The sequence below is a fragment of the Mya arenaria genome, chromosome 17, assembly GCF_026914265.1.
Source record: "Mya arenaria isolate MELC-2E11 chromosome 17, ASM2691426v1".
Classification (NCBI taxonomy): domain Eukaryota; kingdom Metazoa; phylum Mollusca; class Bivalvia; order Myida; family Myidae; genus Mya; species Mya arenaria.
Window position 1 is genome coordinate 13463608 of NC_069138.1, and position 23871 is coordinate 13487478.

General features: G+C 35.4%; 1 protein-coding gene across 3 annotated transcripts in view; it reads left to right on the plus strand.

Moving 5' to 3' along the window:
- The window catches only part of LOC128224223 (uncharacterized), a 130368-nt gene that overhangs the window by 2022 nt on the left and 104475 nt on the right, over nucleotides 1–23871 (plus strand). For 2 of the 3 annotated variants that reach the window (XM_052934012.1, XM_052934014.1), the window contains exons 2-4: nucleotides 8291–8380; nucleotides 10959–11074; nucleotides 21156–21336. In XM_052934012.1, coding sequence (XP_052789972.1) covers nucleotides 11023–11074; nucleotides 21156–21336 — 233 coding nt within the window. In that variant the 5' untranslated portion in view covers nucleotides 8291–8380; nucleotides 10959–11022. Of the gene's footprint in view, nucleotides 1–4849; nucleotides 5010–8290; nucleotides 8381–10958; nucleotides 11075–21155; nucleotides 21337–23871 lie in introns of those variants that run through there. The other variant, XM_052934013.1, reaches the window with a different exon arrangement.

Consider the following 23871-nt stretch of genomic DNA (forward strand, 5'->3'; position numbering starts at 1 on the left):
TTAAATTCAGTCTTAAAAGATAACTGGCAACACCAATGAACTCAATTGTTTGGAAAACAGCTGAAAGTAACACTTTTAGCCATAGAACATCAATTTTCGAACGTAAATATAAAAACTGTGATCTGTTCTTATGACAGCAGTCTTATATCACTGGTTACCAGACATAAATTACCCAAAAATTTGCTCATTCCAATTAAAAAAAAATAAAAAAAATATTAAAACTATCAATCTGTGAGAGTGCAGCTTTAAAAAAGTTCTGCATACAATTTGGCACACTTTCTGAACAAGTGCAATTAAAATATCAGTTTATGGAACATGAACAATTTCATGATTCATTATTTTTTTTTGTATTTTTAAACCATCTGGCGGTTACAAAACAGCTTCTAATAGACACTTAAAAATGAATGCGGCCAAAACGAGTTGAGATGAAATCGGCGGTGCTGTTACGAAACGAAATCCGTGCTGTTACGAAACACTCCTTTTAAAAGCAGGAAATATTATATAAAGTTGAGACGATATAATTGGTGTTGCCGTATAAACATAAGTTTATAGTAATTGCCATAAATTGTTAAGGAAATATAAATCCTTTTAGAGTTTTGAAAATTTTGAAGAAATTAAAACATGTAAAAAAAATTAATAACATTTTATATTGATGATTATTTCATTTGTAATAATTATTTTCGAAGGCCCAAAATCGGGCGATGTGGATTTGTAATAATTAATATGTTCGAAGGCCCAAAATCGGGCGATGTGGATTTGTAATAATTAATATGTTCAAGGGCCAAAATCGGGCGATGTGGATTTGTAATAATCATTTTCGAAGGCCCAAAATTGGGCGATGTGGATTTGTAATAATTAATATGTTCGAAGGCCCAAAATCGGGCGATGTGGATTTGTAATAATTATGTTTGAAGGCCCAAAATCGGGCGATGTGGATTTGTAATAATTATTTTCGAAGGCCCAAAATCGGGCGATGTGGATTTGTAATAATCATTTTCGAAGGCCCAAAATCAGGCGATGTGGATTTGTAATAATTATGTTCGAAGGCCCAAAATCGGGCGATGTGGATTTGTAATAATCATTTTCGAAGGCCCAAAATCAGGCGATGTGGATTTGTAATAATTATGTTCGAAGGCCCAAAATCGGGCAATGTGGACCATATAAGAAAAGAAAAATTGTTTGAGATAAAAGTGAAGGGTTATGTGTTCTGTTTTAAAACATAAAGATGACATGTCTTATTTACTTCATCACTCCACTAAACTTGAGGTTAATATTTTGGATTTTTCTTATAAGTCCTTGCGGATTGCCAACTCTTAGTCAGGCGCAAGCATTCCTAAATAACTCACTGGTATCTGAAAATAACTCGCAACAACATGATAGATAAAGTCTGTGGATTTTTCAGTTACATAAGCACAATGCATGATAACTGAGTAAAGCTTGTGGATTTTTCAGTTATATTAGAAGAGTGTATGAAAGGTTATGCCTTTGGAATTTTGAGTTTTATTGGCACAGTGAATTATGGTTTAAACCAGGGGATTTGTGAGTTATATTGGCACAGTGCATGATAGGTTAAGCTTGTGGATTTGTGAGTTATATTGGCACAGTGCATGATAGGTTAAGCTTGTGGATTTGTGAGTTATATTGGCACAGTGCATGATAGGTTAAGCTTGTGGATTTGTGAGTTATATTGGCACAGTGCATGATAGGTTAAGCTTGTGGATTTTTCTGTTATATTGGCACAGTGCATGATAGGTTAAGCTTGTGGATTTTTATTTTATTTTGGCACAGTGCATGATAGGTTAAGCTTGTGGATTTTTAGCTTGACTGTTTGAAGAATTAGGAGAGCTATACTACTCACCCAAGCGTCAGCATCGGCGTCACCCCTTGGTTAAGGTTTTGCGTGCAAGCACACATAGGATAATATCTCAGCAACTACTTGAGGTATTGCATTGAGACTTTATACAATGGTACTCAACCATTCAACCTACTTAATTAAACAAGTTGGATAACTCTACTTTGCATTTAATGCCAAAAATAGGCCTTTATTATTTGACTTAGAAATTCTGGTTAAGGTTTTGCGTGCAAGCACACATAGGTTAATATCTCAGCAACTACTTGAGGTATTGCATTGAGACTTTATACAATGGTACCCAACCATCCAACCTACCTAATTAACCAAGTTAGATAACTCTTGTTTGCATTTAATGCAAATAATTGCCCTTTATTTATCAACTTAATAATTCTGGTTAAGGTTTTGCGTGCAAGCACACATAGGTTAATATCTCAGCAATTACTTGAGGTATTGCATTGAGACTTGATACAATGGTACTCAACCATCCAACCTATTTAATTAACCAAGTTAGATAACTCTAGTTTGCATTAAATTCAAATAATGGCCCCTTTTTTGACATAGAAATTCTGGTTAAGGTTTTGCATGTAACCACTTTTAAGTCAATACCTCAGCGAATACATCATGTATTGCATTGAAACTTTACACACAGGCTCCCAACCATTTAACCTTCTTCTTTAATCAAGTAAGATAACTCTATCTTTCATATTGTATAATTTTTGCCCCTTTATTATGAGACTTAGAAATTCTGGTTAAGGTCTTGCATGTTAGCACACATAGGATAATATCTTAGCAACTACTTGATGTATTGCATTGAGACTTTATACAATGGTATTCAACCACCCAACATAATTGAATAACCAAGTTAGATAACTTTATTTTGCAAATAATGGCCCTTTATTATTAGACTTAAAAACTCTGGTTAAAATTTTTCATGTAACCACATTTATGTTAATATCTCAGCTCATCATGTATTGCATTGAAATCTAATCTAACAGTGATCCATGCATGTTTCGCCAAAACTTTTCAATTCTTACATTGAAAAGCGGTGGAAAAGTCGAGTGCGCTGTCTCTGTGACAGCTCTTGTTGTTTTATTTTGGCACAATGCATGATAGGTTAAACCTGTTGATTTGTGAGTTATTTGGCACAATGCATGATAGGTTAAACCTGTTGATTTGTGAGTTATTTTGGCACAATGCATGATAGGTTAAACCTGTTGATCTGTGAGTTATTTTGGCACAATGCATGATAGGTTAAACCTGTTGATCTGTGAGTTATTTTGGCACAATGCATGATAGGTTAAACCTGTTGATCTGTGAGTTATTTTGGCACAATGCATGATAGGTTAAACCTGTTGATTTGTGAGTTATTTTGGCACAATGCATAATAGGTTAAACCTGTTGATCTGTGAGTTTTTTGGGCACAATGCATGATAGGTTAAACCTGTTGATCTGTGAGTTATTTTGGCACAATGCATGATAGGTTAAACCTGTTGATCTGTGAGTTATTTTGGCACAATGCATGATAGGTTAAACCTGTTGATTTGTGAGTTATTTTGGCACAATGCATGATAGGTTAAACCTGTTGATTTGTGAGTTATTTTGGCACAATGCATGATAGGTTAAATCTGTTGATTTGTGAGTTATTTGGCACAATGCATGACAGGTTTTACCTGTTGGAATCAGAGCTGGTTTAATTGAGACTGTGTTTGATTATCCTAAACATGTTAGATTATTTAACATGGAACAGCATTTAAGTTATCCTGTGTGCACAATGTTTATTTTTTAAAAGAAGTGCTTTTTATAACAGCTACCTCCAGCCGGCCAATCATAGGCCTTCAAAAGTGTTTGATAAATCTCACAAACAACTGTTTTTCTGTCGGATATTTCAACTGGTTAATCTCGTGCAAATCATGCACCTACTTATACAAGGACGTTCTTAATACTACAGAAATGTTTGTTTCCTGTGCTTTCCTGACATTTTTCTCACACAAATGTATGGTATCAGACTGAGAAACAAGCAATACACTTTCTGTTGTCTAAGTCGGATAGATCATGAGTAGCCGTTTGATATGGGATTATCAACTCGCTACGCTACCTGATGAATTCCATATCAAACGGCTACTCGTGATCTATCCTATACATATATCACTTACACTCTTACATTAAGATAAACCTTGTATACAAACATGATTATCTCCACGTATTAGGTAAGAGGCCTAATTCTTTTCTACTGTGTTATTAACTTTTGACTTGTTTTGTTAGTTAAAAAAGAAAGGAGCTTAATGCTTGATAACAGTTGAAAGTTTTGCAAGGGAATTATGTGAGAGATAACATGCTAGCCATTTAAAACAAATGCCCCATTTATATGGCCAACATTTACCCCATGGGTTAAACATGCCACTGGGGGTAGGAGGGGGGGGGATACAACCAGCAGGGACAATTTTGTTCCCAAGGGTATTTCTTGGATGTGTCCATATGGCTATTAAAAAATCATGAAAAAATAAAAAAGCCAATAGTTTGTGTTGGAAAAATACATACATCAATTAAGATATTATGTTATTAGTGACTTGTGAAATAAATATTAAATTAAAAATATTGAATACTATTATTTTCCCTGCAAGGTATCATCCAGTATTCTTTTAGAAAAATTCATTACGCCTCTCGAGTCAATTATTCTAAGCCAGTGTAAGAAATCTATTATTTTATCCTGTTCAATTAAAGTTTAACTGTTTTGAAAATTTTAAAACAAAATAAGATAGTTAAATTGACCCCAGTAGGTATTTGCATTTATGTGCACATATTTATACCCGTGGGTATATTTTGTCATATAAACGGGGTATAAATGACATTCAGGGTAATGCAGAAATTTGCACAGGCTTCTACTTTATATATCATTTATATATCGGTATAGTGCTTTGTAGAATATACCTCGGACGTGATGTCCGCTGTTCTTGTTATCATGGTTTATACTCTGATGAAGACGTATAGCCTTAAATGTTGATAAGTCAGATAACGGTGGTAAATTTGTTTTTGATGGATTTAGTCTATTATTGGTTCAGAATAACAGGATATATATATATGTATGTTTTGACATTATTTAATGTCCTATTTGTTGATGTGGAAATAAGCTGCTGAAACACGGATTAATTATCAAGTGGTAAATGTGTGTTTTTGGATTTAATCCTGTGTTTTAATAATGTTCTCATTTTGGGACTTTCCAATTAGTTATAAGGTGTAAAATGCGTCATTTTCACTGAAACAGGAAATTACTAGTTTGCTTTGAAATGAACATGTTTGCTTTTAAAAATAAACAGAATTTACATAAAGAATGTGATCAAGTTTGTTTGTTGAAGAATATACGTCGAAACAGTTGGCTCAATTTCCCATGGACCGGCCAAAATACTTTGAGCCTCGGAATATAGAGCCATGAGTTAGAATGCTTACATAGAGTAAAAATTAATCGGACCTTTACAGTTGTTTGATCCAACGAGGAATTAGAGCCAAAATATTGAGCCAACAGATTTCATCTCTGTCAATGTTTCCATACTAAAATTGTTTGTAGTCGATTATTTTATTGTAATTTTATTCAAATAGAAATTTAAAAAATTATTTTTCACTTTTGAAAAATATGTAAAATTACTTTGATTTTGGAGTGGGACAAAACCAGTTGGCCCCATATAAGTCAGAAAAAACAACAACATACTGTAGTCTGCTTTGTCTTTCAAATATCGGGAGATTTACAATGCAAAGAAGTAAATACCAATATGTAATTTGCTTCAAGGGATTGATAAAGATTAAATCAGTCATTCTTGATAATTATGTACATAATATTTGATGATATTGGATTACATATAACAGAGTCACGATTTGCCAAAGGTTTAAAGAGATTTGTTTTCAACTTTTAAGTGTTAAAGCTGCACTCCCACAGATTGAACGTTTTGACAATTTTTAGCTCTACTGGCCAAAGGCCAGAAGAGCTTATGTGATGGTAATGTGTACGTAGTATGTGCATCCGTGCGTCCGTGCGTCTGTAAACAATTGCTTGTGAACATGATACAGTCTTCAGTTTTGATTGTATCTCGATGAAACTTGTACAGTATCTAGATATCCATTAGAGCTTGGTTCCTTTCAAAAACCAGCCAGATCCGCTCATGCATGCCTAGATTATGGGCCTTGAAAGTATTAAAAAATCAGTTCGTCTGTAAACAATTGCTTGTGAACATGATTTTTAGCCAAGTTTACATGTAAAGTCACAATTGCTTGTGATATTTGTTCAAATTATGCCCCTGGGGTCATTACAGCCCCCCCCCCCCCCCCCCGGAGATTGTCCCGCAAGGGACCAGTGCGGCAAATGCAAACGACATCGGCGACATTGGCGGAGGCACAGGGAAGAGTTCTCTTTTCTTTGTAAGGGACGGACTCCCCCCCCCTTAAATTGGGAAATGTTAAAAACCTTTTTGTCTGAAACCACTATGCAAATCCTTGTCATTTTGAACAAGGCTTTATTTAGTGGTCCACTACCATGGTTGCTCAAATTATGCCCCTTGGGTCAAAACAGCACTGCCCTGGGTGTCACTATTTTCCTAGAGACTTATTTAAGAAATATTTTCAAAATCTTCTTGTTTCAAACCACAAGGCCCATACCTTTGATATTTGTTGTGGAGCGTCATATGATGCAATTGAAAACATTTGAAATAATGCCCCTTGGGTAAAAGCTGGCCCCACCCCTTTTGACTTACTTATTAATTTTTAAAGCTACAGTAATGAAATTTTGACCATGTGAACAGTTTTGCAAACAAGCATTAATGTTGTTCTCGGATGTCCTTGACTTTGACCTTTGACCGACTTTATTTTTAAAGCTACAGAAATGAAATTTTGAAGATGAGTACAGTTTTGAAAGCAAATATTTTTTACCCTCAGATTACCTTTACTTGGCACATATTAAAATAGTTCAAGCAACTAATCTGCTTACAACACTTCCTGTCCTCAGACGTTGAACGTGCAGCGTTTTCAGCTAACCCAAACACTAAAAGTGAACTATATATTTGTTGCCTATTACTCAAACGTACATGCTCTGGATTGAAAATGACCACAAGAGCCATGCCAGTAGAGCATAGGCCCTTTTGGGCCTCTTGTTTTATTTTTTGTCTTGGAACAAGCCAATTTATGCAAAAATGCATGGAAACTAGTCATATAAAACTGCTGACAAAAAACGCTTTAAGCCTTAAAACATTAATTTTTTAATGGAAATATAAACATCTGCGATCTGTTCTTTTGTCAGCAGTCTTTTATCACTGGTTTGCTGATATTTACACAAAATATTGCTAATTCCAAGACAAAAAATAAAAAAGTTGTAAAAATGGTAAATCTGTGAAAGTGCAGCTTTAATTTTAATGCATAATCATGTTTAACTTATTTGACTTTACTAATATAATAAAAAAAATAAAACAAAACTATGATTTGTGTACTGATAAAGAAATGTTAGCAATATTTTGGTGCTTTTTTACTGTGGAATTTGTGGGCAACATACCTATTAATTAAAAAAACAAACATTTGTAAAGACTTATCTATTTGTAAAGACTTATCTTCAATTATTTTTTTCTAATTTTATGTAAAAAGTCTGGGATTCCCCATTTTATAATTCTACTCCCAGGAAATTTGAACAAAAATCATATTAGTGCTCTATTAATGTTGATAATTATAAAATATGACCCAAAATACTCCATTTTGCCAAAAAGTGTCAGTAAATGTTTATAATATTTAGTCTTGGATTAACCAAATTGTGGTGAAATGAGTAACTTGGAGCAAGTTGTTGTTTGGTATTTGTTCATAAAAGTATAAGTAAAATAAAATAAAATTATTCATGGCAACAAAAGTCAAATAAATCTGTGAGCGAGTGCCTTTGGTTGATCAACAGTGCAAAGAGGTTACGGAAATATTTATAAAATATTTGAACCATATCTGCACTAGTGGATTTCTTGGGGGGGGGGGGGGGGGGGGTGAATTGCAGGGGATAAAGCTGCACTCTCACAGATTGACAAAAAATCAGATCATAGTTTTTCATATTTACAGTCGAAAATGGATGTTTTATGGATAAGAGTGTTAATAACGCTTTAAAAAAATGAAATATTTGGCAATTTATCAAATAATTGAGATCTGTTATATTGTGAGTTATCTTATAATAACTGAATAGAAGGAATTGATGCCAGAATCAGTTGATTCTGAGACAAGAAGAACTGTCAAAATGGTCAATCTATAAGAGTGCAGTTTTTAAAGAATAAATAAGTGCATATTTATTTTTAACTAGGTATATTAGTCGAAGACGTCAAGTAATTTGGCATTTAAAACCTTGGCTATCAAAACCAGAAAAGTATTCTTTTGTAAGTTGCTATAAAAATAATGCATGTTCTTGACAGATGATGTATTGTCTAAATGCAGGTGGTTCAGCATGGTAGCAATGGTAATGGTGACAGACAACAGCTTTTGATGACAGCCAAGTTGTCATGACAACTAGAGGTCAACTGTCAGGTATGGAAATCAATGAAGTCTTTATTCTTGAAAAGTAAAAAATGTTCTTCAATATTAAATCATTGTGTATTTCAGAGTTTGCAAACCACGTCTGACTCACTAGCCAACCCTGGTAAAATTTGTGTCAAGGCCTGGTAAAAGATTTGTAAAATGAACTGTATAATATAAAGAACAAAAAGTGGAGAAAAAGGGGTATAGAAACTGTCGTTCTTCTCTGATCAAATACATTAGGAGCCTTTATCCAATCATCATCAAATTTGGGTTGTGTATTGGCATAAAATCTGGGACAATTTTAGTTTGGTAAACAGTCATTGCTTGAAGAACTGGAGAGTTATTGCCCATTAATTAAAGAAATTACCTAAAATCAGTGTGTTGTCCAATCAATAACTTTAGAAGCCAATTGTCCAATCATCAACAAATTTGGTCAGAATGTGTATGGCAGAATATCCTGTCAGGTTTGTTAACCAGTCATGTTGCCTCAGTCACTCCAGAGTTATGACCCTTGAATTTGCAAAAACTGTTTTTACACTGTCCATGCACTCTCTTTTTTTGTACAACTGCTTATGCACCAGTCAATTGTTACTTTTAAACCACACCCCCCCCTAGATCTGGGGGTTTACCGGGGATAGCTGGGGATTCAACCATGTTTTTACCTTCCCAGTGGCCCCGCAGTGCCGGGTGAATATGGGGTGGTTTTGTCTTCAAGCCAAATTTAGCGGGGAATAGGCCTTACCTAGGGTCTCATGGGTGCAGGGCATTTGATGGGGATTTAACCATCAGTTCGTCCTCACAGGGCGGGGATTATACCCGGGCTTGGCTGGACCGAAAAGTTAAAGTCCCTGCTGGACCTGGGGGGCCGTGGTTACAACTGACTGATGCATAATCACCAAACTTAGTGTCCTAAAACTAGCATAGGCATATTTGTGACAATTGCTGCTCTTGTTTCTCTGTTGCAATATGCTGTCACCAGAAACCCATTATTATATGTTATGTGATTGTCTATAAGATAAAATAATATGATAGGAAGGCTATCGGTACCCATAACAGCGCATAGATCTGAAGCGATGAGTGAAATAAGGATCATCCATGATTCACACTATTATGTAACATCTTGTTATCAGCCAACAGTTGAAGAATATCAATAGCCATTACTTCATTTAAAAAGAAACTGCAATCATGGTTTTGTCATGGTTGTGTAGAATTTCTGTTTGAGTTATTTACACGGAACTTAGTACATATGTTGCCAAAGAAAATACAGTTATGATTGTGTACTAAGCCGAAGGCTTATAAGTATTACTTTTAACTTGTGCTTCTTATTGACTGGCAAAAGTTTTAATCAATATTTGGTGCTTTGTTTTAAAAATAACACAGCTATTAGTAATAGTTGACCTGAAGTAAAGTTTTAATTATTAAGAATTGGCGAAAATGAGCGTAGTGAAGGATCCCTTCTTAATCATTAAAATATTAGTTAAGGTCATCTTACTGACTTGGAATACAACATCATTGGCTGTCATATTGTCATTGCATAAACTGACGCAGGGAGTGCATATCAGATGAGTGGCAGTGGGCGAACCTTAAGACACCCACTCAAGTAGAAATTAATGATATAGCCTAGTACTTAATGATTGTCCACTGCCACTCATCCCATTCACAATCCCTGCATCAGATTTTGCATTGGCAATGTGTCAGCCAATGAGGTTGTATGCTTTAATAGTCTGTTAAATGACCTGAATTATTATCTTAATGATTAAGAAAGGCTCGTTTGCTGTGCCCACACCGCCCATTCTTAATCATTAAGAATTTAATTAATGTCATCTTACTTATAATAGCTCTAGTTTGTAATACAATTGATCAACTGCAGTACAGCATCTGCTTCCAGGCTGAACATGGATAGGGTTTGTTAAAGAAGAAATTACAGTTTGTAAGAAGTGCATTGTATAATGTTTAGAACGACAGTTGTTTTTATTAAAATACGGAAATAAAATCCTGGAAATTGTTTTATTAGGATTTCAAGACAGTCTCGATAGGTAATTCTTGCAATCATGAATAAAGGTAAAACTTATATTTGTTAAGTTATGATCTTTATCATTATCTTAGATAAGCTTGCTTTTAGTTTAAACTTGAAGCTTGGTGACCAAAAATCAAACTCACATGCGCACAGGCAGGGAATCCAACCCGGGTCGTCTTGGTGAGATGCAAGAGCGCTTACCGCTGCGCTAACCAGACAATCAAGCTAAATGCTTTTGATGTTAAATGTTAGAAAACTTATGTTCGGGAGAGGGGGTGAGGGGGGTGAGGGGGTAGAATATAGCCATACCCTAGTTAAAGGTACTGTTAATAAAGGGTCATATTCCATATCATATTTGAGGGAAAACATCTAAGTGTCATAATTCTTGTCATTATTGTGCTACATATCTGTGAATTTAATTTTAGCCTGCAGTATTAAAATTGAACACAAAGATGTGGAAATAAATAAAATATAAACATGTTACAATTTTTTTTTACGTTTATACATATTTAAGATTATTGTGTTTTGAGACATTAAAATAAAAAGGGCCCCATTCATTCTTCATTTCAGATGTCATAATGAAGTGTTTTAGACTGGTTCCCAAAATTTCTGCATTTACATCGGGAAATTAGAGATGTCTGGATGGAACAGTCTGTCTGGTTACCTGCACTACAAATCTGGAACCGGTGAGTTTTTCAAGAGGTAGGGGTTGGATATGGTTTGAGGTTGAGGTAGGGTCCACATTAAGGGTTTGAGGGGTTTAAGACTGGTTCTGCAATTTTCTTTTTTTGCATTTGGGAGGTGGGTATGACTGGATGACACAGTCTGTCTTAGAAGGCTACCTTCACTAAATATCTTGAACCAGTGAGGGTTTTGTCGAGTTGAAGTTTGGTAGTGAAGGGATGGAAAGGGGTTGGGGATTAGGGGGTTTTAAGAGTTTAGACTGGTTCCAGCATTTCCTGAGTGTACATTGGGGTCAGGTAGAGATATTGGCACAGTCTGACTGGCTACCTCCAGTACAATTCTTGAACAGATGAGTTTTACTTCAAGAGAGATGATAGAGAATAGGTCGGGACTGGAGCGGGTGGGGAATGGATGGGTCGGGATTGGATGTGGTGGGGATTGGATGGGATGGGGATTGGATGTGGTGGGGATTGGATGTGGTGGGGGTTGGATGGGATGGGGATTTGATGTGGTGGGGATTGGATGGGGTGGGGATTGGAGGGTGTGGGGCTTGGATAGGGTGGGGCTTGGAGGTTGTGGGGCTTGGAGGGTGTGGGGATTGGATAGGGTGGAGCTTGGAGGGGATGGGGATTGGATGGGGTGGGGCTTGGATGTGGTGTAAGGATAAGGCTAAATAGCTATCACTTAAAAATACTCGCGGATGAAACCAAAACACTTTTAAATTATTGTTTATAAAGTATATCACGTCTTATCCTTGTATGAGTCACAACATTGAAACACACACCTTGTTTTCAAGCTTTGCACACATGTGACATAGGGCTGATTGCTCAACTTTCCTAAACCATGTTTTAGACTCAAAATGATGATGGTTTAGTATAAACCTAGATCTGTATTAAAATATTTTTAGTCTGACTGCCAAAGCCAAATATCTCTATCTGTCACCTCATTGTACACACTGGAAAAAGTTGAACCAACCAATTTTGATGAAAACTTTGATACATTGTTCGCAGGGTATCTTTTGACTAGTTGACTAGTTACAAACAATTTGATTGGTTAGTTGTCATCATTGTGTAGTAAGGCAAATTTAAGGTGAAATTATTTGTGTATTTTTTTAATGCATAATTCTTCATTTTGCTAAAATTGCTAATTGTTTAATATTGCAGTTGTTGTTGTTGTTTTTATGTATCAAAAGACATCTTGAAACTATTTCAAAAGTATTCTGCAATTTCAGTTTTAATCTCTTTTGTTTGGTTAAAGAAATTAGGTTCTTTTGGAGTGTGATAATATGGATTGAGTCTGGACTATTGTTGTTTTTGCAATTGTTTAATCTTGTTTTGGCTTACTGTTTATTCAGTAATTTTAGCACATTTCTTTGTATGGTGCAGTGAGCCACCTGACACCTAGACATCAAAGTTTTTAGAGTAATTAACAAGTCTTACTCTCTTTTCTTATTTGCATAATTATATTATAAGTTTTAATTGGCCATAGGGCCCTTTCCTTTTTTGTTAAAGGTATTTTAATTGGTTGAATTTAATATGTTCCCTCCTACCATTTTATCATTGGGTGAGGACATTTTCATAAATAGGTACTTTGAGAAGAAAGGAAGAAGGACTTTTCTGGATTTTTGACTTTCAATTAGGAAACACCTGAATTCTTCTAAGTGGCATAACCGTAGCCACAGTGGCATAACCAGAGACTTTTAAATAGTCCAGCCACATATGAAGATCTCATATATAACTGTACATGAAACAAACCTTTACACTGAATTTACAATTGGATTAATGTTACTTGTTATTTGTTATCTCTGAGTTGAAAGGAACTTTATACACAAATAAACGAACAGAAAACTTGAACAAGTCTCTGTGTTGAAACTACATCAGAATCAAACAGAATCACTCTAAGGCTGACCAACGGTGTCTGTTAGCAGGGACTAAGAGGAGGCACAGGGGCTCTACCGAGTTAATTCCCCAATTATTCGGAGTACCCCCTTTGACCGCGTTAGCGCGCTTGCGCCCAAGTCTTAGCGAAAGACTGCGCATCAGGATTGCAACCCCCCCCCCCTCCCCCAAGGAACCTGACGCAAGTTCAGCCCTTGACCAATCAATACAAACATTTTGTTTAACCTTGACCAAATCAAAAACCTAACCAGTTTTTTTACAATTTGCTGCTGGCAAATTGTCTTATATGTGTGCAGGGCTTTTTCTGCCCATTTTGGGAAAAAAGACCCTAGACATTTTGGGAAATTTTGCATCGTGAAAATGCTGAAATTGGGAAATTTTACAGTGAAAAGAAAAAGCTGTCTAGTCTCCTGTGAATTAGGAAATGATTAGGATATTAGTTTATTTTCCCTTTAAAAGACCCACAATGGCCAAAATATAAATCCTTGGGGTGTAAATATCTATTGCAATAAATCACGACAGATAATATTTCATATCTCTGAATGTGATGAAAACAATGATTTCTGAGTTCAATTACTAAAAAAACTTATGATGTTGAAAAAGAACCATTACAGGTGAAAAGAATTTCTAAAAAAAAAAAAAAAAAAAAAAAATATATATATTTTTGGATTGGGATTTTTTTCTGAAGATTGGGAAAAATATCATATATTTAGCTATGGGAATGGGTCCGATAGTCGGACCCGTGGGTACGATAGAAAAAGCCCTGGTGTGACACATTATATTACTACCATGAATTATTATCATGGCTGAATGTATTAAACGTTCTTGATGTCCTGAAATAGTAACTCATTGTGGACCTGTATTGATCTTCTAACTCCTCCTGTGTTTGAGTCAGGGACCGCAGCATTCTGCCATCTGGTACACATATAATTAAATATATATATATATAAGTACTTAAAGCATTAAGTAAGCTGGATTGTAATATTGATCAACATAGTTATTCATTTGTTATTCTGAATAAGCCAAACACCCTTCTCCAAAAAATATGCTTTTTTACGAAATTGCACTCAAAATGCAGAAAAAATTACACTTAAATTTAATTGCAGAAAAATGTGTATAAGTGCATTAATAAGCTATTAACACAGAAAAATGCACTTCAAACACAGAAATAATGCGCGAAGTTCATTAATAAGCTCTTAGTCCAAAATAAATATGCTTAAAGTGCAATAGAAATGCGCTTTAACAATAAGTGCACTTTTTTTAGTTTAATGCACTTGGTTAGAAAAATACGCTTAAAATATGTTGCCAATACTGCTGTGTTTAATGCAGATAAACTCTGCACTTTTTTGAGAAGGAGAAGTGCAGAGAGTAATGTACCCTCTATTTTATTTATTGGCTCATCTGTTTTTTTGAGAAAAAAAGTTGAGGTACCCGTTATTATAAAAGCCTTGATGTTGTTGGGGTCAGCATCTTTGTGCAAAATTTTGACTCAAATTCTTTTCAAAATATTCAAATGAAACTTGGTATAGATGTTGCAATGTGTGCAGGTGAAGAGCAAGGCCCAATAAACTGGGTTGAATCATTTTCAAGTTATGCCTCTTGTTCAACAGAAAAACAACAACTAAAGAGCGATTGTGTAAGCTTTGCAGTGCTCTTGTTTTATCACGTAGCCTTAGTATATACTTTTTTTGGGATACTTTTGTTAACCAGATTTTGCACAATGTAAGTTATTTTATTGTTTCGAAGCAGAAGCTGAACTAGCCAATCAACAGACAAAAAAGGACATTTACAGACTTTGTTTTAATTCTGTTGTTCTCTTTGAATTTTCTCCTGAAGCATGGCTTATCAGAAAACAGATATTTAATTTAAGACTTACATCCCAAGTTAGGAGTCAGTCTCCTGAATAAGCTGTCACTGATATAAATATTAGGGGCCTGATGACTCATGTATACCTAGTTGATTTTATTTGCCAATGGATATAATTAGATGTAAAAAGTCTAGTAATCACGCTAGTTTTTTTCCCCTTTTTGCCAAAACAATGCTATTTATCAAAGGGCTCGGCCACCATTCCCTCAAAAGTGGAAAAAACAACACTGGGCTAATAGCAAGATGTTTAACTGTGAAAGAATAAAAACATTTTTGTTTTTGAGTTGTCTCCCTTGACCAGTTTAAAAAAATATATATTATAGTTGTAAGTTTTGCATACATATGCATCAACAAGACTTTAAAGATGTTATTTCTAAAAACACCCTGCGCTCAGGTAGTGTAGATAGATAGAAATAGATTCCTGTCACATGGCTGTCCTATTTTCGTTCCATGGAAAAAATCACAGATTTTTATATATAAGGTTAAAAATTGATGTTTTACACATTTTTCTAAAACCATTATTAACGGTTTAAGCCATAAAATATTATTTGTCGAATGGAAATATGAAAATCTGCGATCTTATCTTTTGTCAGCAATCTTTTATTTTTCTTTGCAGAAATTGACGCAAAAATTTGCTCTTTCCAAAACAAAAACAAAAAAAGTTGTAAAAATGGTATAACTGGGAGAGTACAGGTTTAACAGTTCTAGAACACATTTGTGGAGAAATTATTATAAATGTAAAATAGGGTTAGAATATTGACATTTGTTGAACTCACATAATAAAGTTTCAGTCACTTTAAGCACTGTCTAAATACCAGAACATTCTTATAATTTAATTCTTTATCCATAAAATGTTTTCGATTGATCCTGTTTCTGGCAAGTGAAATGATCCAGTGTTGTCTGATGCAGCTTTGAGACATGAAAACTACATTATTTTTGGGTGTTTAATGGGTTTAAATAGCAAGTGGTGTCAAAAGATACATTTAATCCTTTTTCAGGGTCTGAGTCTGTGGCATTTTGGGTTATTGTCCTTAATGAGAAACAACTCAGAAAACCCGCTTTCCTTTTTTATACCCCCCAAAACAAAGTTTGGGGGGGGGTATACTGGAATCGGGTTGTCCGTCTGTCCGTCTGTCTGTCTGTCTGTCCGTCTGTCCGTCCGTTTTTTTTTTTGTCCGGGATTCATCTTTGTCGTTATTGAACAAATCTTTTTCAAACTTTCAAATATTAATGACCATGATGTAAACCTGTGCCTCCGTGGATTTGGTCAGAGTCGCATGATCCTGAGTGGAGTTGTGGCCCCTTAATGAGTTAAATTGGGCAAAATTAGCTTTGTCCAGGATTCTTCTTTGAAGCTATTGAGCAAATCTTTTTCAAACTTTCAAATATTAATGGCCATGATGTAAACCTTTGCCTCCATGAATTTGGTGGGAGTCACATGATCCTGAGTGGAGTTGTGGCCCCTTAATGAGTTAAATTGGGTAAAATTAGTTTTGTTCGTCCTACTCCTTCGTCATTTTTGAATGAATCTTTTTCAAACTTTTAGCCATGGTGAGAACATTTGCCCCTGTGATTGTGGTTGGAATCACATGATCATGTCTCCAATTATGGCCCCTGAATAAGTTAAAATAGGCAAAAATTATACAGCTTTGTCTAGCCTAATCCTTGGTCATTTTTTCTCATTTTTTCTATAAATCTTTTTCAAACTTTCAGATGTCAATGACCATGATATGAACTGTTGAATATGTGATTTGGTGCACCTGTATTAATCAGAATGTTTGCATGGCCTTAAAAAGACCTTTAATTGATTTTGTCCTTAAAAAGACCATCAAAAGTCCTGAAGTTAGGTGCATACAGGCCTTAAATTTGTTACAATATTCGCTTTGGTGGCCTACTCCTTTGTCATTTTTCAATATATTTTTCTCAAACTTTCAGCTATCCATGACCATGATGTGAACCTTTGTATATGTGATTTTGTGCACCTGTATTATTTCCTTGGTACTCATGTGTGGGGGGGAGGTGGTGGGGGTGGGTAGACAGAAATTGGGTTGGCAGACTGTCAAATTCACCCGTCCACCTTCATTTTGGAATATCCTGTCAGGAGTCATGACCCCTTTATGGTGAAAATGAGAGAAACAGGTTTGTTATCTCCCCTGAGGTGGGTGGGAGTGGGGTAATATTCGCTTTGGTGGCCTACTCCTTTGTCATTTTTCATCATGACCCCTTTATGGTGAAAATGAGAGAAACAGGTTTCTTATCTCCACTGAGGTGGGTGGGAGTGGGGTAATATTCGCTTTGGTGGCCTACTCCTTTGTCATTTTTCAATATATTTTTCTCAAACTTTCAGATATCCATGACCATTATGTGAACCTTTGTATATGTGATTTTTTACACCTGTATTATTTCCTTGGTACTCATGTGTGGGGGGGGTGGGGGTGGGTAAACAGAAATTGGGTTGGCAGACTGCAACAGGCTCCTGGAGGGGATAAGTGTGGACACAGTACCAACATACTATAGTGACCATTTTGTGATCTCTGCTGCAGTGCCATGGCAGTCCCTGATTCAGTAATAGGTATTCTAAATAAACTAAATAAATGTATTGCCTTGTGCTTTCTAATGATACCATAACTAAGGCCAGGGCAAACAACCTAGACAGGGAAGGGTTGGGGGGTATTCGTTAGCCTTTGGCTTACAGTTCTAGTTGACTTTTGAAAAAAAAGTTTTAGTTTTTATAAGCCTGTTTTTAAATAACATTAATTGTCTCATCAAATACTGCAACGAGAAACCTTTCGGAAATCACGTTTTGCTTGTCTGATTTTTGAAGAAAAAGTATTTTTTTTATACGTTTGTTTTGAGTATACAAACTGCCCTTGTCTGATCAATTACTGTAGAAGCCTTTTTTTAATTGTCACCAAATTTGGTCAGATTATGTATGGGCAGAATATCTTTGTCAGGTTTGATAACCAGCCATGTCACCTCAGTCACTCCAGAGTGATGACCCTTAAATTTGCAAAAACTGTCTTCAATGTGTCCGCTCTCTTCATTTGGCTTAATGTTCAACCATACATTTATCACCAAACTTGGTGTCCTTAAATTAGGACAGGCATATTTTGTGACCGCTATCACTCATGTTCTTATATATTGAAATCACACTGTTTGTCCGTCTCTACGTATGTGGGTCCATCCTACTCTCCAGGCTGCAGCTTTTACATGCATCAAGCAATTTTGAAATAATCTGGCACAGATGTTTTGCACAAGTCCCTAAAAGGTCAAGGTCACAATTAGAGGTCAATTATTATTGAATGCTGCATATAAATACACATAGAAGTAGCAGTTGTTTTAGCGCTGTAACTTGGCATGCACAGTGGGATTTTGAAATAGCTTGACACAGATGTTTGGCACATAAAGGCAGCACGTCTAGTGCAACACGCAGGTCCTTTTCTCCCATCTAAGATAAGTAGATCCAATAATTTAACCATGCTAGAAATTCTTATCTTGCCCATGGGCGAAGATAAAATGCCCTTATGGAACTCCTTTTTAATGGTCACCACATTGTAGTTACCTCCCTTGTTGAAGACTGTCGTCTGTAGCATCATGGAAACCTTGTCTTGTGGCAATATTTAGAATGCTAATTAATTATTTCTTGCTTCAAATGTCACCATAAAACAGTTTTCACGCACATTTCAAGAAATAATGCTTCACTCAACTTAGAACTATTTAAAGACCGATTTGACTATTAACATAATCTGTATCACTATTTTTACTTAATTCTGTTTAACTGAGGTGGGAGAAAAAAACATCTACCATAGCCGCTCGTGTAAGATAGGTTCATCCAAACCCTCTTGCAGGGTGTTTTGCGAAAACTTGATAAACTTCGTTTCTGCAAATCACCCTACAATCGGGTCTGAATGAACCTATCTTACACTCTCGGCCATGGAAGATACTTTCAATCTCTTGGTGTGTCCCGTGCAAGTCCCAGGACCCTACCTCTTACCCCGCACATGATGTTAGCAATTATCGTGTCCTGCATATTTGCTTATATTTGCAAATAGTTTATATTTAGTTCTTCATGAATGTAGCTATACTCTGGTACCTCTAGGGCATTCATCAACTACATAGACAGCTCTTGTTTTCCACATTTGATGGTGTTGTGTCAACTGATGGTGTTGTTGTGTGAAATTCTAACCATGGCAAAAAATTAACCCAAAACTGCTGAAAGAGATCAACATGAAAGTACATATATTATCTCTGAAAATATGCATACCTTCGTATATTTTTGCCCCTTGATCAGTCTTTTGAAAAACAGACGACCATTTGCAAAAGTTCAAGCGATTTTAAGCGCCCTAATTAACTAGGCCACGGGAGCGCTTATGTAAGATTTTGTTTATTTTCAGCTTTTGGAGTCCCTTTCTGCTTCTTAAGCAAACACTCTGATAAGGAGGCGCTAAATAAAGATATTGTTTATTTTCAGCTTTTGGAGTCCCTTTCTGCTTCTTAAGCAAATACTCTGATAAGGAGGCGCTAAATAAAGATATTGTTTATTTTCAGCTTTTGGTGTCCCTTTCTGCTTCTTAAGCAAACACTCTGATAAGGAGGCGCTAAATAAAGATATTGTTTATTTTCTGCTTTTGGAGTCCCTTTCTGCTTCTTAAGCAAACACTCTGATAAGGAGGCACTAAATAAAGATATTGTTTATTTTCAGCGTTAAGAGTCCCTTTCTGCTTCTTAAGCAAACACTCTGATAAGGAGGCGCTAAATAAAGATATTGTTTATTTTCAGCTTTTGGAGTCCCTTTCTGCTTCTTAAGCAAACACTCTAATAAGGAGGCACTAAATACAGATATTGTTTATTTTCAGCTTTTGGAGTGCCTTTCTGCTTCTTAAGCAAACACTCTAATAAGGAGGCGCTAAATAAAGATATTGTTTATTTTCAGCTTTTGGAGTCCCTTTCTGCTTCTTAAGCAAACACTCTAATAAGGAGGCGCTAAATAAAGATATTGTTTATTTTCAGCTTTTGGAGTCCCTTTCTGCTTCTTAAGCAAACACTCTAATAAGGAGGCGCTAAATAAAGATATTGTTTATTTTCTGCTTTTGGAGTCCCTTTCTGCTTCTTAAGCAAACACTCTAATAAGGAGGCGCTAAATAAAGATATTGTTTATTTTCAGCGTTAAGAGTCCCTTTCTGCTTCTTAAGCAAACACTCTGATAAGGAGGCGCTAAATAAAGATATTGTTTATTTTCAGCTTTTGGAGTCCCTTTCTGCTTCTTAAGCAAACACTCTGATAAGGAGGCGCTAAATAAAGATATTGTTTATTTTCAGCTTTTGGAGTCCCTTTCTGCTTCTTAAGCAAACACTCTGATAAGGAGGCACTAAATAAAGATATTGTTTATTTTCAGCTTTTGGAGTCCCTTTCTACTTCTTAAGCAAACACTCTGATAAGGAGGCGCTAAATAAAGATATTGTTTATTTTCAGCTTTTGGAGTGCCTTTCTGCTTCTTAAGCAAACACTCTGATAAGGAGGCGCTAAATAAAGATATTGTTTATTTTCAGCTTTTGGAGTCCCTTTCTGCTTCTTAAGCAAACACTCTAATAAGGAAGCACTAAATAAAGATATTGTTTATTTTCAGCTTTTGGAGTGCCTTTCTGCTTCTTAAGCAAACACTCTAATAAGGAGGCGCTAAATAAAGATATTGTTTATTTTCAGCTTTTGGAGTCCCTTTCTGCTTCTTAAGCAAACACTCTGATAAGGAGGCGCTAAATAAAGATATTGTTTATTTTCAGCTTTTGGAGTCCCTTTCTGCTTCTTAAGCAAACACTCTGATAAGGAGGCGCTAAATAAAGATATTGTTTATTTTCAGCTTTTGGAGTCCCTTTCTGCTTCTTAAGCAAACACTCTGATAAGGAGGCACTAAATAAAGATATTGTTTATTTTCAGCTTTTGGAGTCCCTTTCTACTTCTTAAGCAAACACTCTGATAAGGAGGCGCTAAATAAAGATATTGTTTATTTTCAGCTTTTGGAGTGCCTTTCTGCTTCTTAAGCAAACACTCTGATAAGGAGGCGCTAAATAAAGATATTGTTTATTTTCAGCTTTTGGAGTCCCTTTCTGCTTCTTAAGCAAACACTCTAATAAGGAAGCACTAAATAAAGATATTGTTTATTTTCAGCTTTTGGAGTGCCTTTCTGCTTCTTAAGCAAACACTCTAATAAGGAGGCGCTAAATAAAGATATTGTTTATTTTCAGCTTTTGGAGTCCCTTTCTGCTTCTTAAGCAAACACTCTAATAAGGAGGCGCTAAATAAAGATATTGTTTATTTTCAGCGTTTGGCCGTCTCATCCTGAGACGTAAGGTGTGGTCAGTGCTAGATGAAGCGCAGTGTCATCTCGTGTTATACAAACATGAGGACGATGTTCACAAGCAGCGGAGTCCGTACCTTGTTATCACGCTACAGGGCTCGGCAATCTCTCTTGATCTGGAACATCAGAACCAGTTCATAATTTTGTAAGTAATTAAACCTTTTACCTTGTGACTTTTTGAAGAAAAAAGCCAGATGTATGCATTGTATTAGCCCCCTTAGCCCTCAGTTATTGCATATTCGGAACTCTTTTACTTTCACTTTTCTGACAAATGTTTCGCTTTTGCGTACGTGCGTATGCCTGCATATGTGCCTGATGATGTTGCCATTACTTCTCTAGATGATACTATTAATGTCAAAAAACAATTAAGAAAACAATTCTGGGATGTTAATCCTCATGCAATAGTGGCAATTTACATAGAATCGCTGTCTAGACTTCTGAAGATGATATGGAAACCTTAAAATAATGAGTCTCAAGAGATGAAGATGACGAAAACCAGTGGGATCTTTGCACAATTTAACATTTGGAATGAGGTGGAGTGTGAAAATTGCTAAGTGCTTTGAGTGACTTAGCATATAAAATGCCCGCGTCAATTTTAGCCTAAGCTAAAGCAACAGTCAATGAAATGTTTGACCTTACCATGGGCCAATATGGTAACAAACTGTTGCCATATTAACTAATTCTTCAGAAATGCGTCTACTAGATCTACGGATCAAAAGTTTTAGAGCACTTTTATTCAAAGTATTTATAGTTCTTATCATTGTCCTTAGACATGCCTCAGTGATTTCATTCACTCCATTGGCCAGGTATTTTTACAGTCCAATCAATTGCCTTGGATTCAAATTTCAAAATAAAGTTCGCACAGTGATTATCACGCGGAGTTATCAAAATTAGAATTCTGAAACATCATGTATGAGTTCTTTTTTAATTAATATATGAAAAGGGATATATGGCATTTGTTTGTGTGTTCATGCTGTATGTACATTAAAAACAAGTCTGGAATTTTCAATGCGAGCTAGTAGGAGGCCGATAGTACATCACTTTGCATGATTTAAATAATAAACACAAAACTCATGTTGCTGACGTTTCATCTGTGTTTCCCTGTCTTAAATAGCGAATAATGGTTTCCCAGTTTAATCATATCTGTTTATGATTACTGACAAATTAATTGACACTAGTTTTAAACTTACTGGAATTTACGTAGTAGTTTCTGTCACAACTGAATTTTGAATAAGAATAATGCGCAAACACTGTGAAAGATGCACATGCCATAAGCAATAATACATCAGTCGGTAAGATTTAACGCCTTGTACACAACGATGTCAAATTTATATATTAGTTTTTGACGATTTTTTTTTTCTTGCCATTGTATTATCTGGTGTTTTGTTCCTTTAAAGGGGCTCCTTCACAAAATTGGAAAAAATAATTTCTTGTCAAATTTAAGAAAAAGATTTTATTAGTTTTTAAAACATCATCAATAGTTCAAATTAGGGTCTCCCGATAAGAATAATTATCAACGTGAAAGAAAATGTTCCATTTTGCCAAAAAGGGTTAGTTACGCTATTGAAATTCTAATTACTAATGGCTTGGATTTACAAAGTTCTGTTTAAATGACTATATGCCAGTTGCTGTGAATTCATAAAAGAATCTAAAATGGTTCAATTTGAACAAAGTTACACAAAATCATCGCTAGCATAAAATCTGCAATTGAATCCCTTTTAAATGATGTCGTTCTAATCCAATTAGATTGCAATATTGAAATAAACTATTTTCAAATAACCCCTTGAGTGTTATACAAAATGAAGGTCATCAGGTAAAGTTTTCTCTGTAAAAAAAGACTGAGCGAATGTTAAGATTTAATGATTATATCGTCATATAAAGCCTTCTTTTATGCAGTTTTTCTGGTTATTCTCTCCGATGCCTTAATTGCCCTTTGATATAACAAGGAATAATATTATATAGGTCAGTTTTAGTTCAATAACCTGAAAAAAACTTGAAGCTGTCTGCGTTTTCTTTATTTGTTACATAAATGAATAGAAAGAAATTCAGTGACGAGGGGCCTTTTGTTGGTTTCTTGGAAAATCCTTGTTAATAATGTCAGGTAATTTGAGCCAACTTTGCTGCTCACCCACAGATGGATTCAGATTACTTTTTCTTGCATACCAGACAAGTGTTTCCTGTCATGTGACATAAGTGCTGGAAAGGTCATGCATCCAGTGTTTCCTGTCATGTGACCAGACGACTTGAAAAATTATTTCACACCCTGATGCAAGATGAGTCACGCAAAAGAAAGACCAAATTGTATTCTTTAATGCCATGTAATTTATGACTTTTTAAAAAAAAACGAATATTATTAGCAAAATAGAATTTAAAAAAAGATTAAATTTGCAATGTACTTTAAGCATTCCGCTTGGTTTAAAATTTGAAAGGTGGAGGTATGCAAGAAAATATATAAAGCATATGTTTCAAGCATGGATAAAAAATATGCATACATGCACGCATGCTGCGTAGCCTGTAACTCCGAAAGCCTCGTTCCTCAGCTATTGCACGTGCCCACAGGTCAGATTTTTTATTTGCTCAAGAAGCACATGAAAGATACTAAATCGACAATAGGCTTCATTGAGCGAATTCTCTTACGTATAAACGTGAAACTTACTTCTAAGGGGTGGGCTTATTTAAG